Source organism: Scheffersomyces stipitis, chromosome 2 (genome assembly GCF_000209165.1).
Source record: "Scheffersomyces stipitis CBS 6054 chromosome 2, complete sequence".
Taxonomy (NCBI): Eukaryota; Fungi; Ascomycota; class Pichiomycetes; order Serinales; family Debaryomycetaceae; genus Scheffersomyces; species Scheffersomyces stipitis.
Genome location: NC_009042.1, coordinates 803,188 through 822,621, shown reverse-complemented (window position 1 = coordinate 822,621; position 19,434 = coordinate 803,188). Strand labels below are relative to the sequence as shown.

At 41.5% G+C, this 19,434-nt stretch overlaps 7 protein-coding genes across 7 annotated transcripts; 5 read left to right on the top strand and 2 right to left on the bottom strand. All coding sequences in view use genetic code 12, as the record gives it.

Moving 5' to 3' along the window:
* Window positions 1-1,264, bottom strand: PICST_66879 (predicted protein; the record flags this gene model as incomplete). Its single annotated transcript, XM_001382356.1, has 1 exon — window positions 1-1,264. One exon carries the CDS (start codon window positions 1,262-1,264, stop codon window positions 311-313), a length of 954 nt encoding a protein of 317 aa, XP_001382393.2. The 3' UTR covers window positions 1-310.
* Window positions 1,265-1,821: 557 nt separating this feature from the next.
* RDH2 (short-chain alcohol dehydrogenase retinol dehydrogenase Protochlorophyllide reductase) lies at window positions 1,822-2,826 on the top strand (the record flags this gene model as incomplete). Its single annotated transcript, XM_001382894.1, has 1 exon — window positions 1,822-2,826. The coding sequence occupies one exon, from the start codon at window positions 1,822-1,824 to the stop codon at window positions 2,824-2,826; it is 1,005 nt and encodes a 334-aa protein (XP_001382931.1).
* Window positions 2,827-4,941: 2,115 nt separating this feature from the next.
* On the top strand, window positions 4,942-5,958 carry RDH1 (short-chain alcohol dehydrogenase; the record flags this gene model as incomplete). Its single annotated transcript, XM_001382893.1, has 1 exon — window positions 4,942-5,958. The coding sequence occupies one exon, from the start codon at window positions 4,942-4,944 to the stop codon at window positions 5,956-5,958; it is 1,017 nt and encodes a 338-aa protein (XP_001382930.1).
* A 705-nt stretch (window positions 5,959-6,663) lies between these two features.
* On the top strand, window positions 6,664-7,601 carry PICST_29665 (predicted protein; the record flags this gene model as incomplete). The annotated part of the gene is made up of 2 exons (XM_001382892.1): window positions 6,664-7,450; window positions 7,567-7,601. 2 exons carry the CDS (start codon window positions 6,664-6,666, stop codon window positions 7,599-7,601), a joined length of 822 nt encoding a protein of 273 aa, XP_001382929.2.
* A 990-nt stretch (window positions 7,602-8,591) lies between these two features.
* Window positions 8,592-9,673, top strand: TDH1 (Glyceraldehyde-3-phosphate dehydrogenase). Its single transcript, XM_001382891.1, has one exon. It carries the CDS (start codon window positions 8,617-8,619, stop codon window positions 9,616-9,618), a length of 1,002 nt encoding a protein of 333 aa, XP_001382928.1. The 5' UTR covers window positions 8,592-8,616; the 3' UTR covers window positions 9,619-9,673.
* A 1,651-nt stretch (window positions 9,674-11,324) lies between these two features.
* PICST_34948 (predicted protein) lies at window positions 11,325-13,337 on the bottom strand (the record flags this gene model as incomplete). Its single annotated transcript, XM_001382355.1, has 3 exons — window positions 11,325-11,562; window positions 11,620-11,878; window positions 12,026-13,337. The coding sequence occupies 3 exons, from the start codon at window positions 13,335-13,337 to the stop codon at window positions 11,325-11,327; spliced, it is 1,809 nt and encodes a 602-aa protein (XP_001382392.2).
* Window positions 13,338-15,973: 2,636 nt separating this feature from the next.
* Window positions 15,974-18,705, top strand: PICST_87049 (predicted protein). Its single transcript, XM_001382890.1, has one exon. It carries the CDS (start codon window positions 16,134-16,136, stop codon window positions 18,246-18,248), a length of 2,115 nt encoding a protein of 704 aa, XP_001382927.2. The 5' UTR covers window positions 15,974-16,133; the 3' UTR covers window positions 18,249-18,705.
* Window positions 18,706-19,434: the final 729 nt, after the last annotated feature.

Genomic DNA, 19,434 nt, shown 5'->3' with positions numbered 1-19,434 from the left:
AATTTAAAGAAGTTTATTGCCAAAGACTAATAATTCAAAATATAGCTAATAGCGCATGTTAAGGCTGTAGTATCACATTAATCTCTTGTACTTGCTAATATGGCCGTGCTTGTGTCCATGGATCTTTCAAGTCTCGAACTTTGAACAATGTGCATAGACAATTTAGTAAAGTGCAACAGTATCTTTGTAATGAAGCTGGGGTACCTTGGTAGATCAACCTATTTCCGCAAGTTCAATTGCATTAGTATTACAGCCTCATTTGTCTTGCCATCATAACTCTGCAAGTGGATGCTTCAACAATTACAAGAGATCACTTGAAAGGGTTCCAGCTCTTTTGCTTCTCCTGCTCCTTGATCCTATTGGTAGCTCTTCCGGTATCGTGCAAAAGAGCCTCGCTTTTGACTAAAGTCCGTCCCTTTTTATCTTGTATCACACTTTCGAGAGTGATAGTCTTCCTGTCGTTCGTATCTACACCTTCCTTCTTTCTCGTCTTGACGATCAAGAATTGGTTAGCAAACGTAGGGAATTTGTAGTTTATGGTGAGATTCTCTACCTTAAAATCGTCCTTCAAATTGGAGCTTGTTTCCAGTGTCAAAGATGCATTTCTCTTGAATGTCTCGTTTAGAACTGTCGCGATGATACCTCCGTGTATAATAAAGGGATATCCGCACAATCTGAACCCAGCATGGACAATTGTAACACCTTCGTTTGTCTCAACATTGTGAAATATTACAGGTTTAATAAGAATTCCTCCAGGTTTGGCTAACGTCAGAGTTGTCAACGAAGGCTCTGCGTACTCTGATTGGCTCTTCACAGCCTGGTCTCGCCTATCTTCCTCGCTGAAGTCCGGTGTCTGGTTGTCCAACACATTGTGGTCTAAATTTTCCCACGACTGTAATTTGTACCATTTGTTTGAGTTTTTTGGGTGTGCCAATTGCTGATAGATCGGTAAGTTCTTCAACTTGTACTCCAACTGCATTGGTAAAATGTCGCTCGATTGTCTGTCGTTTTCATCAAGACTTGTGAATTTCTCGTATGTATTGAACAACGTCTCATTGTAGGCGAAATACGACCCTACAATAAAGAAAACTGCAGTTGTTTTCCAGGAGATCCACGGTTTCCTTCTAATGGGAAAATGATCAAATGGAGAATCATGCTCGGATCTGGTAGCGTAGTATCGGAGAGATATCCCGAGACTTGCGACATTCTTGCAACCGCCTAGCTGCCTGTTTATACGAGCGCCGTGTGCTACTATACGGCTCATATCTGAGATTGGGTCTTGTATTTCCTGACTCGTTAACGTGGGGTAGATCAAGCTATTGGCTTAACTAAGAATTGAGGCTCTCTTTTGTCTCTGTAAATCACGGTCCGCGTTCTCACAATTACGCAGTTCACATTTTTGACAAACAGCTGACTGAAAAGATAGCCTGCGACAGTTTGTGCGACATTCCACATTCTGTACGACATTGGCCAAAGCGACATATCTCACGTGATGCGTGAAAAATATTTTAGTATTGTTAGCCGCCCACCGCGCGGAAATTAAAGAAAAGATCCGCTTTCCGAAACTTCTCTCTTCCAGGAACTTTTTGCAATCGGATGGAAAAAAAGCTGTGCCAAGAGTTCCGAAAATTGGTTTTATCGGTTAATTTTGGCAAGCGGCTGAAATAATGCGTTTCCAAAATGCCGATGGTTGCAACTCAAAAGATTCACCAAACATATTCTCGACTTTTGGTTTCATATAAAAAGGACTCTCTCTTTCACCATTGGTAAATATAGAATGTAGAACTGTAATCATATACTCATCAAAAGCCGTATTACACAATGTCTCACGAAAAGCCCAAAGTTCCTTGTATGACCTGGGGCGCATTCATGCAAATCACCGATAACTTCTGGCCAGGTCCACCTACTCTTACAGAAAAAGACTATCCCTCTTTGACTGGGAAGGTTGTAATTGTCACCGGTGGAAATACCGGTGTTGGTTATCAAACTGCTAAATCTTTAGCTGGGTCTACCAATGCTAAGGTCTACATATTTGCCAGAAGTGAGGAAAAGGCATTGGCTGCAATCAGGAGAATGGAACTTGAGGTCGCCCAGGAGTACAATAAAAACAAAATTGATGTTCACTTCATCAAGCTTGACTTGGGTGATTTGACCACAATCAAAGCCTCTGCCGACGAATTCCTCTCCAAGGAAGATAGATTGGATATTATCATCCATAATGCTGGTGTCATGACCCCACCAAAGGGTTCCAAGACAGCACAAGGTTTTGAATTACAACTAGGCACGAATGCCATAGGACCACATTTGTTTCAGAAATTCTTGGACCCATTATTCATTAAGACGTCTAAGTCCAACAAGCCTGGAGAATCCAGAGTTGTATGGGTTGCATCTTCCGGACACTTCTTTTCTCCCGAAGGAGGAATCTTCTATCCAGATCCCAATTTCAGAAACACCAACTTCCCATCCATGCGGATTTACGGACAAAGCAAGGCTTGTAATGTCATGCAATCAGTTGAATGGCCCAAACACCATCCAGAAGCAACTAACGTTATCAGTCTCAATTTATGCCCCGGCGCCTTGAAGACAGATTTACAAAGACACACAGGCACCGCGGGCCGCATCATGTCCGGCTTGTTACATGATGCTAGAAAAGGTGCTTACACTGAACTCTTTGCAGCCTTATCTCCCTCCATCACAGTCAAGGACCAAGGCATTCATGTTATTTCCTTTGGAAAGATTGGCTTCAACAGAAAGGATCTTAAAGATCCAGCTAATACTTCTAAGGCTTGGGACTTCTTGGACAAACAAGTTGAAAAGTATTTGTAACTTGTTTTACTTCTCAATTAACTTACCAACCAACAATCTTCGTTATTCTATGTATGTAGAGAGAGTATTCTATGCACAGTGAAAAGTATTAATACACTTCTATTTCTGATGAGAACAATAGCGATGAGAAGACGCCAGGCAGGAATGGGTGCAAAAAATAAACCAACATGGCAGAACTATCTCTATGAGAAGATCAGACAACCACAGCCTTTTAATTGCATCATGTGGGGGAGTATGACAAACTTTTACTAATATTGAACATCCATAGCCTAACAATTTTGACCGAAGAACGGGATATTTTGTAGGATCGGATAATATAAAGTACAAAAAAATTCTTCCGAAATGCTGCGAATATGAGCATACTTTCAGTTCGATAAATCCGTGCACTCTTGCTGTTAGAATGTTATCGCCGAGTCGAACTATATATTTAGTTTGAAATCTGGATACTCGTGGGATGTCAGAACTTTTTTAAGTATACCAAACACTCAATCATCTATTATGACTATCGCACCACCCAAAACTCCAGGTCAAGGCCTTCTCGGATTGCAATCTACTTTCAATGGCTTTTTCCCTTGCAAGCCTACCTACACCGAAGAGCAATACCCTAAACTCGACGGAAAGGTTGTAATTGTCACCGGTGGAAATACCGGTGTTGGCTATCAAACTGCCAAGTCTTTAGCTGGGTCTACCAATGCTAAAGTATACATATTTGCCAGAAACAAGGAAAAGGCATTAGCAGCTATTCAGAAGATGGAACTTGAGGTCGCCAAAGAGTATAATAAAAAGAAAATTGATGTTCACTTCATCAAGCTTGACTTGGGTGACTTGACCACAATCAAAGCTTCTGCCGACGAATTCCTCTCCAAGGAAGATAGATTGGATATTATCATCCATAATGCTGGTGTCATGACCCCTCCTAAGGGTTCAGAGACTACCCAAGGTTTTGAATTACAATTAGGTACAAACGGTCTTGGAACCTTTTTGTTTCAAAAGTATTTGGACCCTATCTTTATCAAGACTTCAAAGAACAACAAGCCTTACGAATCCCGTGTGGTTTGGGTAGCTTCTACAGCACACTTTCTGGCTCCAGAGGGTGGAATCAATTACGCCGATCCAAATTTCAAGGACACAGACTACCCAGGAATGGGAATCTACGGTCAAAGTAAAGCTGTCAATGTTCAGCAGGCTATTGCATGGCCCAAGAATCATCCTGAAGCTAAAAACGTGTTGTCGCTTTCATTATGCCCAGGCTTCCTTAGTACAGAACTTCAAAGACATACTGGTTCTATTTTGAAAAAGATCCTGACCTGGATCCTTCATGATGCCAGATACGGTGCATACACGGAATTATATGCTGCTTTGAATCCTGAGTTAACGGCTGCAAACCAGGGAAACCATATCTGGTCCTTCGGCAAACTCGGTGGTATCAGACCCGATATCGAGAAGGAAGAAAATGTTGACAAGACTTGGGCATTCTGTGAAGAACAGATCAAGCCTTTCTACAGTCCATAAATACAAGAACATAAAGACATAAGAAGTGACTTTGAACATTGATTGATTTTATAAATTTATATTTTTTCAGTCCTCAATATTATATTGTTTTATCCTTCGCTAGCATGATAAGGTTTTCGCTGCTGCACAGTTAATCTTTGAACACAATTCATATTTACTACAAGACTTTAAATCTCCTCTGTGTGTTCCGTATTTCGAAATACCACAGACCGTAATTTCAAGAGGGAGTGTAGATTTTCGTACGGGTTGTTCCGCGTAACCGTGAATCTTGTCTTAATTCCTTGTGCGGTGAATTTTCAAAATTGATATCTAACTTCTTAGATAGAACGAATTTAATAGAGCCATACTCAGTAAGCTATTTGAATATAACATCAAGTTTGGTCCTTAGCTCAGGGTTTGGATACAAAATATCAGTGAAGAATTGAAGAATGCTTGCAGTACGAATTCTCCACACTTTAATTTTATAGGATCTGAAACTTCTGGGGAACAAAACTTTTGTTTTATGCAAATTGAACAAACAAGCGGACTCAATCCTATTATTGCCCATTGTAGTGGTCTAAGCATTTATAGGGAGGGAGCATTCAAATAGCGACCAAGTCTCCGATGAGTACCGCACCACCAAATATACCATTTCCAGGTCTTCTCGGATGGAAGGCAATGATCAATGGGTATTTTCCCTCAAATCCTTCCTACACCGAAGAGCAATACCCTAAACTCGACGGGAAGGTTGTAATTGTCACCGGTGGAAATACCGGTGTTGGTTATCAAACTGCTAAATCTTTAGCTGGGTCTACCAATGCTAAGGTCTACATATTTGCCAGAAGTGAGGAAAAGGCATTGGCTGCAATCAGGAGAATGGAACTTGAAGTTGCTCAGGAGTACAACAAAAGTAGTATTAATGTTCACTTCATCAAACTTGACTTGGGTGATTTGACCACGATCAAAGCTTCTGCTGACGAATTCCTCTCCAAGGAAAATAGATTGGACATTGTAATTCACAATGCTGGTGTCATGGGCACTTCAGTAGGTTCTAAGACAGTTCAGGGGGTTGAATTACAGTTGGGTACAAACTGCTTTGGACCACACTTGTTGCAGAAGTATTTCGATCCACTTGTCATCGAAACTTCGAAGACCAACAAACCATACGAGTCTCGTATAGTGTGGGTGGCGTCTTCGGCACACTTCCAGTCTCCAGAAAGAGGAATTCACTACGCTGACCCAAACTTTGTGGACACTCCACACTTACCAAGAGTACTCTACTGCCAAAGTAAAGCGGTCAACATCATGCAAGCCATTGCATGGCCCAAGAATCATCCTGGTGCGGATAGAGTGTTGTCCGTTTCCTTGTGCCCAGGCTTCCTCAACACTGATATTCAACGACATGCTAGTGGTATTTGGAAATGGTTCATACCCTGGGTCCTTCATGATCCCAGATATGGTGCATACACCGAATTATATGCTGCATTGAACCCTGAGTTGAAAAACCAAGGTGAATACTATCAATCCTTCGGTAGATTAGGTGATATCAGACCAGATATCAAGCTCGAGGAAAATGTAGATAAAGCTTGGGCATACTGTGAAGAGCAGGTGAAGGCATACTACAAAACAGTTATAAAATAGTAGAAAAGTCCCTAGATTATAATTCTTCTATGTAGTTTCATTCAACATTCTTTCAGCCCTTTTGGTTGAATTGTAAGATACATTTGTTATAAATACTTCAACAAAGAGAATTTTTACTATATTCTTTATATTGTCAATCTTTCCACAATCTGATTGCAACAATCAGATTCAAAGAACGTCTACTTTTGTAAAATTAAGAAATAATAGAATATCCTGAAAGTGAAAGAAAACGACTCAGAGAATTTCATAAGACATAGACAGAGAAAAATAGTATATCCGTTGGGTATCACAATTGCCTACACCCATTACAGGTAGAATACAATAGGCAAAGACCCAGAAGAATTAAACCTCCTGTGTCGGCCATATACAAACATTTCCGCCTCTTTATCAGAGAATGGGTGACATGCGTCGACGATCTTCAGACCAGTCAGTCTCTTTATTGAAGACTTTAACCTCATATTCCATCTCAAGATGGAGAAGAGGTTTCGAAAAATTACAGCATCTCTGGAAGTAGGTACTGAATCGGTGACAATGTCGTAGAGGCGTTGACCGACATTGTATTGAGTGGAGAGTTCTGGAAGTGAAACAACGACAACCTGGTCCAATCCAAATGGAAGGACTTTAATTACCAAGACTTCTTATGAGTTATTGAGCTGATCAACAATATCTTTCGCTTAGCCCAAGTAGAATCCAGGCTCAATCATAATGAAAATAGGCACAATTGTCTTGGGGCTTATCTACATAGTGCAAGCATCTGCACAGACCTTCAATCAGAACAGGAGGCTTATAAATGACGCTGCAGCATTGGACCCAGACAACTTGAACTGGGATCCTCATAGCAAAGACGCACTATTAATACGTGATAGAGAAATTTATACTGTCGGGTATGCTTCTTACAGCGACAACAGTATGACTTTGTATCAAATAGAAACCAACTCTAATAGCACCGATGAGATAAAAGAACAAATAATATGTGGTATAAACGCAGTGCATAGCAAACACAGCGAGATTTCCGTAGACAAGCTCCACTATATTTACCATAATAGTCACTTGTTGCAGAATCGTTTTAGAAGGAGAGAACCTTACCAAGAGAGCCATGAAGAAGGAGTTCTTACAGTTGTTTTGTCATACGGCTCAGAAGAAATCGGATCTGCTATTAAGCTGATCGGATCTGACGTTTCATTTCTAACGGACCCATTGAATGTTAATTGTGCTCATGGTGGTGCAGAGTGTCCTGGAAACACTAGGATTGTTGGGTTTGGTGGTACTTGTGCTGACGCTGTCGGAACAGTAAACATAGCCTCGTATGTAGACAGTAGTAATACTACAGTGGCCCAGTCGAAGTTGAATGAGGGAGCAGAATGGGCCGACCACGTAATAGAGAATAATCAGTCTGTGGGCTCATGGAAAGTTGGCTTCAACGACTCTGGTTTGTGGAATTTAATTATACGAATTATTCGGAATAATGAGTGTCGGAATGGTTTAGAGCCTTGTAAGCTCGCTTCACCAAGACGCTCATCGGTCAATTATTGCCCATCCTGGCGAGTACTTGGCCTGGATATGCAAAATGCATTTTTTTTCTTGAATTATAGTACTTCTAATTAATAGCATACCGAATCAAGAGCCAGAGATACATGGTGTAACCATGGTATAATGTCATTGACGGAAGGGAACTTTCCAGATAGTATTTGAATAAGACTCCTAATAGACTACAAGAACTATTCTTCGAACTACTATTTTTTTTATTTCCGAATGAATGTTCTGTAGTCCAACCTATTCACTACAGAGAATATAAATCATCTAACCCATATGGAAAATTGGAGGGAACATAGAAAAAACATGCGGCATTGGACAACAAACAAGTAAGCCTAATCTTCAACTTCGCCAGTGCCATTTAGCATTTTTTGATGACATTTTCTGGTGGGACTCTCTGCTTCTTCCTTATCCACCTGCTCCAGAAAAGGATCTTGTTTTATGCATGTATGCAGTGCAGCCGTTTTTGTAACTGTGTCTCACCTGTCTCTTTTTTGCAATCCTTGACAATCAAATCGAAGTACCTCGTTAGATTACTAAGCGAATCTCATCTTTAATAGGTTAAAATTACATAAATAGAAACGTATGACCGGAACAACCACATGAACGTCCGGGCCAACGGGAAAGTAGAGTCAGCTGCTGTCTCCATTGTGTCGCATTCAGCAGTAGTGGGAGTTCAATTGAGTGCGTTCCATCCTGAAATGCATTCTAATCAACGGATGCCATTTGTCCGTCACTTGATCCTTACCAGGAGACTCCCACAGCACTTGGAGCCTGAGGGATTTATATCCAAGCCGTTCAATGTCTCTCTAGTGTAGAAAAGGGAAATATTGAAAGCTTTTATGAGTCATGTACAGATACTGAATCTCCAGAAGTTGAATTAACTCTAAGCTTAACCATGGGAATGGCCAGACATGTGGCGCAGTATCTAAATACAACTAGGAGTATTAGAAGAGGAGAAGGAGAGGATAAAAACGAGTTGAAATATTTGTTGCGCTGCCAATTCCCTTTTTGAATTCTATAAAAGGACTATGTTGCAGCCATCTTATTCTTACATTTTACTGAAAATTTTCTTCTACAGTATCACTGTTCACATATTATAGTAATATAAATAAAATTTTCAAGATGGTTACAATTGGTATTAATGGGTTTGGACGTATCGGAAGATTAGTGTTAAGAATCGCTTTGGAAAGACCCGACATTGATATCGTCGCTGTTAATGATCCCTTCATTGCTCCCGATTATGCAGCCTACATGTTCAAGTACGACTCTACCCATGGCAGATACAAGGGCACAGTTGAATCTGATGCTGAAAACATCATTATCAACGGGAAGAAGATCAGAGCCTTTCAAGAGAAAGACCCAGCTAATATCCCTTGGGGAAAGGTAGGTGTCGACTATGTTGTTGAGTCTACAGGTATCTTTGCGAAGTTGGCTGGTGCACAAAAGCACATAGACGCTGGTGCTAAGAAAGTTATTATCACTGCTGTCACACCAGATACACCAATGTTCGCTATTGGTGTGAATGAAGATAAGTACACTCCTGACATGAACATCATATCCAATGCCTCGTGTACCACCAACTGTTTGGCTACTTTGGCAAAGGTTATCAATGACAACTTTGGAATTGAAGAAGGTTTGATGACTACTGTCCACTCTATCACTGCTACTCAAAAGACAGTCGACGGCCCATCTCAAAGGGACTGGAGAGGAGGAAGAACCGCTTCTGGTAACATCATTCCTTCTTCTACTGGTGCTGCCAAGGCTGTCGGAAAGGTGATTCCAGAGTTGAATGGTAAGTTGACTGGTATGTGTTTGAGAGTCCCAACCGTGGATGTTTCTGTAGTCGACATGACAGTGAAATTGGCTAGACCAGTTACCTACGAGGAAATCTGTGCTGCTGTGAAGAAAGCCTCAGAAGGTGCCTTGAAGGGCATCATTGGGTACACCGACGAAGCCGTCGTTTCTAGCGATTTCCTCAGCTCCACCTACTCGTGTGTGTTCGATGCCAAGGCTGGTATATTGCTTTCTCCTCAATTCGTCAAGTTGATTGCTTGGTATGACAATGAGTACGGTTACTCAGCTAGAATTGTCGACTTGTTGGAAAAGGTTGCGGCAACTAAATAGCCGTAGTATTTGTTTTTTCATATATATATTTCACTATGAACATCTTTTATTGTATACGATGTTGACGACATTGGTTTTGTAGGCGGTGAAGATCTACCTATCCAACGTACGAAATACGTCAGAAACAGACTCAACAAGAAATATAATGTATGTCGCCAGAGAAATTAAATTTTGCAACCAGCTCAGAATTTGCGAAATTTCAAGATATGGTAGCAATTCAAATTGCAAAGTAAAGAACAGAGACCACTTAGAGTCAGCTAAGTTATTTCATATAGTTTGAAAAATAGCTTCTCTGTCGCAACCAGCTACTAATATACTTGGAAGGAAACCTTTATAGAGAGACCGGTTTTCCTTTTGGACTTTTATAGGAAATGAGTAAACCTGCTTATCTGCTGCAGAGCCAGGAGAGCCCGATGTCGTCAGATTCCTCATTGCGCGACATTTTCAACAACGAAAAATTTACATTCCCAAAGCTTCAATAAGGGATTTTGTCATAATTGGTGCGCTTCATGCATAACCAGCAGCACAATTGGAGAGTCTAAGAGTTGTCAAACGACTCATCTTAGCATGTGGATTACTGGGAGACTCACAGATATCAAAAAACGGCCCTGGATCGGCCATTTTTTCGACCTTTTTGTAAAACACGTGATAATTTAGTCTCACAAATGATTTTGAACGCATTGACTTACAGAAAAGGGCGTGTGGCGTAGTTGGTAGCGCGTTCGCTTAGCATGCGAAAGGTCTCCGGTTCGACTCCGGACTCGTCCATTCTTTTTTTAGTACAAATTTTCAACTGTACATTCCTATATTTTTGTTAGTTATGGGAATAATCGACAGTTGTGCTAATTTTTGGTTTGTCTCAGGATTGCTAAAAGAGTGGAATCATACAAAGCCTCAACAAAGCCCGGTTGTGCCGAAGAAGGCGTTTAGTGCTGGAAGAATTAGCCAACCCAGAAAACTTCTTCTATCGCGACTTACGAGCTGCACCTCGGATTTCCACGAAAGATAAAGTGATCTGGCCATAGTAAAACCTTCGATGGGGGCTGTGCTTCAAAAAATAGCCCTTCGCCAAGAGCCAAGTGTCCGGAATTGACTTATCATGTGGCGTTTACGCAAAACCTCATTCAAGTAGCTTATCTAATTGAAAATTAGATTACCAAGCTATTACTGTTATTAAATATCCCAGATCCAGTTCTGAAAATTTCATCCCTGTCTTGTAAACTTTCCACAGATCACACAAATTGAATAAATTCCTCTCTCGACTCTCTGTCTGTTCCTACATTTACCTTCAAACACTACCTATATTAAATATTGTAATAAAAATATGCCCTCCATAACTTAGAAACGCAAGGATATAATAAATAAGGATATGTACTGAGAAGATTGACAATAGATAATAATCATGGCTGAGTTAGCAATGATGATAGGATAACAAAATGGAAAATAAACTCTAAGATGTGGATACTGAATTGAAATGGATAACACAGAGAGACCAAAATTCAAAATCCCTTTATACATATGAAATCATGTGCAATTTCCAGCACATTTGCGTTAATGCATCTTTCGATTTGATGATAATTTCTTTCGATTTCTTGATGATTGCTAGACTTTTATTACTGTTAGTTTGTTTTTGATGTCCCTTCGATTAATCATGTCTTGAAATTTTGTAACTATTCATAATTCGTCATTCGTAAACCTCTACTTCTTTACTTCTTGAAACCAAACTTCTTCCAGATTGACTTCTTCTTCCCAGGAGCTTCAGTTTCTTTTGGAGCTGTTAAAGACGAATCAGATGAGCTGCTGACTCCGCTTACGCTCTTCGAGGCAGAACTTCTCCTCTTCTGCTTCAACTGTTTGATAAGTTTATCATTTTTGGCTTCGTCCTCTTCATTATAACTGATCATTGACTTCACTTTGTAGATCCGATCGTTGGAGTTTGTCGATCTGACGTCATCGTGACTGTTATTATTATGGTAGAGAGTCTGAGCTCCAATGGCAGACGTAGTCTGGCTCCTGTAGATGGCATGAACCTTGCTATTAATCTTGACAGAGTCATCCTTTGAACTGATGGCACTCAAGTAGCTGGTTGCCTCATTCAAAGCATTGTCGGAGATCAAAGCAATAATGTCCCTGAATTTGTCCTCGTAGTTATTGGGAATTTCTTCTATATGCTTAAGCTTCTCTTCAAAGTCGCGTTGTGCATCCAATTGATCACCGTTAAACGACTCAACTGACTCGATGGAAGAAGCATCCAGCGAGTCTGTGTCGAGTTTGTGGAGTTTTAATGAATCGGATGAATCCGTTGAAAGCGTTATCACAGGTGGTCTTGGAGCATCTGAGCTATCGGCACGGAAATGTTCTGGTAAGTGTCCATCCACATCAAACTTTAAGCCTGGACCAGTGTCACGAGCCAGGTAGTAGTCATTGTGAAACTTAGTGCTACTGCCTACCAAGATTACTGGTACAGTCGAGTACTTCACGATGTACGAGCTCAACTTGATCAAGTACTCGTCGCGCTCGTTCTGACGTTTGATCTTAATGGGATACTTGAAATTCAAATTAGAAGATTTGTTTCCAATTATCATCAAGTTGGGCTGGTACTGTTTGAACAAGTGCTGCAACATATACTTACTGCCAACACAGGGCTTGAACACGCTGGAGTCTACCTCGATGTCTGGGATGAACTCTACGGTGATCTTCAACTTCAAGTTGCTTTCCCGAAGCATCGGAGTGCTCATTATATAATTAAGTAGCTTCTCGCACTTGTTATACAAGTATTCGTCGAGTGTCTGTTTGCGGTTCTTCTTGGCTAATTCCTTGATAAACTTGACTGGAATGATACTGGCTATTATGAGATAATCTCCGTCTGTGAGAAACGAAGAAGAAGGGTCTGGGTGGGCAAGTTTGTGACCATCCTGGTCTATCAAAAACAACCAATCCAAGGCATTCCATGTATGCCTACGACCGGAAATAACACTAAGAAGCGTTCTATTGACGAGAATAGTGTCGAATTGGTCGTGTTTGACTGTGAGAGAGATTGAGTTGTAGTTATTCTCGTTGGAAGTAGGGTATTCTACAAGTTTAGCGGCCGCTGCTGCAGCTGCTGCAGCTGCTGTACTGCTTCTACGAGTACTTGGCAAATAGTACATCTTCTGGGAGTCGAACTTGAATTTGTCCACATTTTGGGTCTTCGATCTAGTTGTCTGGAACTGTGGATCTAGAGCCATGAGTTCTTCATTTGTCATCTCAGAGTACGACTTTCTTCTGCCTTTGTTGGCTCCAGCTCCAGGGACTACAAGAGAGTTGCCAGAGGAGACTGGTTCTTCGCTGTCGTCTACAGCGCTGTCAAGATCTTCATGATAGTTGATGGTCTTATCCAGGAAGTCGTCGAAGTTGATTCCGTTCTTCTCATTGAACTCTAGCTGTTGTGGCAGAACCTTGTTCTTGAGAATCGACTTTGATGGAGGGTCAGGCAATCTCAACTTCTTCTTGACCGGCATATATGTCGAATTATTGTATGCCTTTTGGATGTCGTTTAGAACAGCTGAACCATATCCAAACGTGACGTCGATAGGGCCAGCAGCAGCAGAAAGCGAGTTCTTGGGAGAGGTAGGCTTGGCCAAAGCATTCTGGAGACCGTCGCAGTCATCATGGTGAAGATTGTTGAACGATACCCGTCGGGAAAACTGGGTGTGTGCTGGGGAAACTAGGGTAGTCATTAAAAGATAAGGAGATGCTTGCAGACTGTGCAACAGATTCTGACAAGACGGTGTTGGTAATGGTGATGATCCTTGATATGGCAAGATTGTGATATAGAACTATGTTTCTGGTAGCAAAGAAAGTGTCTGTAGTGTGTTGGATTTGTTGGTAGTTGCCAGGAACTCTATAGCGAGATGAGCTGATCTAGAGTGGGGAGACAGGGCAGAGACTGGAAAGGTGACAGTCAGCCGATGTAGATAGCAACAATAGCAACTTCAGTATACGTATGCTATCTGAACGATTGTCGAGGAAGAGTGGAAACGCTTCTGGCCAAAGATTCTATCAGCTTTGGAATCGGCTAATGGCTTTTTCAGTGTATAAACCTGGGGAAGGGATGGTACACAAACCTGGCTCGGAAGTCGGATACGGGGAAGATCACGAGATTCAGGAGACTCAGTCAGTTGTGCAAATCACGATGGACTCACTTTGAAAACGCTTTGGATCCACGGTATATTTACAAATGTTAAGCTGGATATTTTGTTCCAAACTGCTTTGGCCAATAAAGATTCTCCAGAGTATATATATAGGAGCAGGCTGGCAGAAAATATCCACAAATTGGTTTTTCTGTACATCTGGTGGTAGAATTGATGACTGCTAAGCTTGGCAAGGAGCGTGGGGCGACAAGAGCCGAGGGCGATGCACGTGACGCATTAATTAGATACGCTATGCTTAATTGAGATTATTATGGTGAAAATGCATGCGTGAGAAAAATTATTGCGCTGATTGCGCGAGGCGAACCCCGGAACTCACATCCGGGCAGATAGACGAGCCGCACCGCATGGTGAAATTCTGCTCACACCCAGCCTCGCGAGATGGAGGGGAGTCTAGGGAGAATAATGGAGGGAAAGAATGGAACAATACAATAATGAGAAACAGAATGAAGCAGACGAGCTCACCATTCGCGGTTGGATACAAAGAATACAAAGCAGTAGCTGTTAAGACGACGGCGATGAAACGTGTCCAATTAGCTTTTAGACGGCGAGTCTGTCTTGTCTTGTGTGAGACATTTCCACTCTGTCCTGATAGAGAAAGATTCGGTAGCACCAGGGAGACTTGGCGGAGAATTCTCAATATTATCGCTAGATCTGTACAGGCTGCCACCAGGTTTCACAATTGCCATGTGCGATAAGGGAGCCATGTGGAGATGGCGAAAATGTATAGCCCGGAGAATTCTTGTGTTTCTTGTGAATTCTGTGTAAAAAAGACTTTGTTGCAGTATGAAAACCCAGCTAAAGCTGGACACTAGAGATAGACACAAAAACCGGGGGATAAATGAAAACTCTTCGTCGTTAATTGAGAAGAAGGAGAACTACTTGAATGAGAGTCTGTCGATATTTAGTCGCTAGCTTTTTTGTAGAGATGAGCCAATTTACTACGTAAGCCTAAGGCAAGAATATCAGCTACCAAATCTTTGTTCCAGTTGCAGTCTTCTGTACGTGCAACAGTTTCTGTACAAATTAGTATTAGTATACGAGTGTTAGTGTAGAAATGTCAGGATCTGCTTCCTTAAACATTTATCTGTACACTTAACACCTAATCTCTATGGCTTTAATGGAAAGTCCGAACAGTGTGATCTCCAGTGTTGGCGAGAGCTCAACTAAAGGGTAGATGTGAGCCAGTCTCTACTGGACTACCATTTGCAGAGGCTATCACCGATATCTACTGGTGGGCTTAAAGTTCTCCTAAGCATTCTCATGTCCATTGTCTCCCTGTTCAGGAACAGTTCATTCCTAAAACCTCAGCCTCTTCAATTTGCCCAGAATGGGAAACACAGATTCTTGCACCAGACGTTCCAGATGGTTGCCTCATTCGGGGTATCTCCTCACTGTGAAATGGAATTGTGACACGAACCTCTTATCTTAGTCATTTTATGGTGATAACACTCACTGGAGCTAGATATTTTGCTCCGAACAATGGAGATGCTGTAGAGTCCGTCACCAGCCAAAGGATGTGTTCAGCGGGGTTTATCAGCTTGGGTCTGGCGTTCGTGATCGTGTCTCCCGAACTTATCACTGAAAGGCTTTCCTCTTATTTTCTAGGATTCTTTGCTATACCAAAACTACTTCCAATAATACTACTGATACTGCTACTAAATACTTCTCCCAATCACTATTAAATACTTCTAAGTACTCTTATAAAAACCACACTAGCTCTCTTTATCTCTGATTATCCCAAATGTAAATGGATCTCATAATCTCTACTGTTTTCACTCTAAACTGTACTAACTTTTTCACTTTTATCAGCAATTTGTATCTCATCCTCACTCCCTGAGATTTTCTCTCCAGACTCTTCTCTATCTCTCTCACCAGCCAATTCACCCTGCTACAAGCTATATTGCACTCGTTATCCATACCATCCTTCTTCAAAGCCTAAGCCGCCGTCTTCGCTATTGTGTTCTAATTCTCGCAAAGTCCACATATCTCATCCCTACCCCAGACCCTTACTGTACACCATCGTTTCATCTCATCTTCTCGCCTGCATTTGAACAATTACCTATGTAATCGATTCTATTCGAGGAGTTTGTGCCTGTGTAATTTCCAAGTTAACTCATTGTCATACGCTGTTAATTTCATTTCATCTTTCTTGTTTGGTTTGGTTTTTCTTACGGTTCTTCTTCGCGTAACTCAATTGCTACCAATTGTCCTCAATTGCACTCAATTGCTACTTTCTGAAGCTTCTGCCTACATTCCACATCTATTTGTAGGCTTGCTACTCTCGTCGGAATTGAAAAATCACTGCTATAAAACCCTTTTCAGATGCCTGTCCCGTCAACTTCAGACTGGTTTGCCCCAATTCCGCTAGCTGACTACCGTCAAATCAACGAGTTAAGCGGAGAAAACGTTCCGGCCGAATCACCTATCGATGAGCCTCTAGGGGGTCTTGATGTGAGATGTGGACCAATTCTTCGTCTCGCCGGCACTTTGGAGAATGGCCTGACCAACTACCGTGGATCTATCATGATCGTTGTGAAGGACAACAAAGATTCTGTGGTCCCTCCAGTTTCGTATAAGATCGGCCCTGCTTCTGAAAAAGACGGCTCGGCTGACTTAGTTAAGTCCGGCGAGTTTCCAGGTACCAATTACCACGAGCAAGACGGCTTCTCTTTCTTCAGATACGACATCGACTTGCAGTTGACTCTGTACGAACAGAATGTGAAGTATTTCATTAACAACCACTACAAACAGTCCTTCCAGTTTTTTATTCCGGCTGTTGATGAATCAATGAATGTTGTTTCCTTTTCATGTAACGGTTTCTCACTTGCTACCTCTACCAGCGAATACAAGTCTTCTCTCTGGTATGACGTCTTGGCCAAACACAGCGACCAGCACTACCACGTCATGCTCGGAGGAGGTGACCAGATCTACTGTGACTCTGTCAAGTTAAATTCGACTGAATTGCTGAGATGGATGACCGAGCTGTCTTCCCATAAAAAGAAGCATATGGCAGCTACAGATCTCTTGTTGACTGAATTGAACAATTATTACTTGAACCACTACTTGGCCTGGTTTGGTAAGGGGTTCTGGACTGGAAAAAACGGGAAAACCTTGCAGCGACTTTTTCCGTTAACTATGGCCCAGATTCCCTCTGTCAACATCTTTGATGACCACGACATCATCGATGGGTTTGGCTCGTACCATGATTCTACCATGGCTTCTCCAGTGCTCTCTACGGTAGGAACGGTAGCTTACAAATTCTATATGTTGTTTCAGCAACACACCAGCATAGAGGAGAAAGCTCACGAAAGCGACCCTAGCTGGATCCTTGGCTCTGGACCGGGTCCTTATATAAAACAAAAGAACCACTCCGTCTATGCTCGTCTTGGCAAGGAAATCGGCTTGGTAGGTGTGGACTGTAGAACCGAGAGAAAGTTGAAACAAGTAGTTTCTCCTTCCTCATACAAGAACATCTTCAGTAGATTGAAGAAGGAAGTCGCGGCAGCTCCTGAGATCAAGCACTTGCTTGTGATGCTTGGTGTTCCCATTTTCTATCCTCGTCTTGTCTGGCTCGAATGGTTGTTGACCTCAACAGTTTTAAAGCCTGTGCGTGCCTTGGCTGCTAAAGGTGTCATCAACAAGGGTTTGGTCAATGAATTTGACGGTGATATCGAAGTCTTGGACGACTTGAATGACCATTGGTGTTCAAAACATCACAAACGGGAGCGTAACCATTTCATCAATGAGTTACTCCAGTTTGGTGCTTCAAGCGGGGTCAGAATCACAATCTTGTCAGGTGATGTACATTTATGTGCTATCGGCAGATTCAAGACCAAATGGCATCACCATCCACATGCCCATTTGATCAAGGGAGAGAATATCGAAGAACTCAACGAGCAAATTGCTCTGAGACCGGAATACGACCCTCGGTTGATTTTCAACATCATTTCATCGGCGATTATCAATGCTCCTCCTCCAGATGCCATGGCTGGGCTTTTGAACCGTAGAAGTAAGATCCACCATTTCGACAATGGTGTCACTGACGAGGATATTGTTCCCATTTTCCTCAATGACGTTGACGGTTCTCCCAGAGAAAACCAGCAGTTCATGAACAAGAGAAACTGGTCAGATCTCATCATCGCCAAACAGTCCAAGTACAAAACTAAAATCACCAGCGATTCTGCTGAAGAGGTGGTAAGAAAGTTCCCACGTCCAGTATTTGACGACGGAACTGAGCCGAAAAATGACCTCAATAAAAAGACTGCCAATGAACGTTTTATTGAATATCCACTCTATGACGACTCACTTGTTACTACTCTACACGTGGAACAGGAACCAAACAACTACGATGCACCCACAACCGGATACGAAGTGTTCATTCCAAAGTTGGCTGGCAGCTTCAAGTTGGATCCTACAAGTGTCAAGCACCTTCACTGAGAAGTTCAATTTTGCTGTCGTGATTCTGACTTGGACGAAAAGTTTAAGCGTAATTAATATTTGCAAGTCTTCATTTAATGCCTAATGTTAATTTTAACATTAGTTACCGGACGTGGTCTGGTGTCCATATTGCTGGCATGGCAAGTGTCAAGCCTCATTTTTGTATTTCTACTTCGACTCCACATACTTCAGTTGCGGAGCGGGGTCTTAATTTCTTTGTAAAAGTAACTTCTTGTACTATCTTTGTTTGCTGAAATCACTTGATGCTATTCCTGGTTATGTTAAAATTCCTCGCTGGTGGGAGATAAACGACGAAAATGCAGCCGTATCTACAAAAACATTGACACTGTTGACGCATCGTTCTTTGTCTCCTCATTCGAGGACAGCCAAAAAGTTAGTTGCTTCTCAAGTTTTCATTTCTGTAATTTAATTAACTAATTATATGATTCCATTATGTATTCTTTTGCTTCAATCCAGTAATACTAGACTAGAATGTGGTTGCATTGGGTGAAAATCCAAATGGATGCGTTATGATTCAAAAGGATAATTGTCGGAGGAGGCAAGCCATCACAGAACATCTCGTCGTGCGCAGAAAGGCACAGCATGCCAAGTCCATATATTCCTTGGACTGTTCTACTTATGCATTTTGAAATCAGAGGACTAAATAGTCTGGTACTTAAATAATATCGTACGCACGCTTTTAAAGTTCGAGAAGCTTAATACAGTGAATATATTTTTAATTACGAGAAGATAATATTTTCTAGCAAAAAATTAAATCAAGGCTAATTTAAAAAACCGCTGGTGTTTGGTATTGCTTTATCAAATACATAAAAGCAAGATTTTCAAAGCTTTTCGTTCATGGATTTATATAATTTTAATTATTTGTTTCTATATTGTAGACTTTTATTGTGAATATCTCCTTCTAGAACCCTGGCATTAGCCCAAAGCTAATTTCCACACATTATCAGTCAATTCGCACTGTTGTAATATCTAGCACTTGTTGCGCATCTACGATCTGATGAAAGTCTAGTCAGATCAGCTTCTTCCATTTTTGCAATTTGCTATCCTGTTTATATCTTGACGACTTCCAGCTGTCTCAATTGAAAAATCCATATGGCACCCAAAAAAAGAAAACTATCATTCAAAGCGGAGAAAGAACTTTCTCCGAAATCTTTTCCAGCTCCGT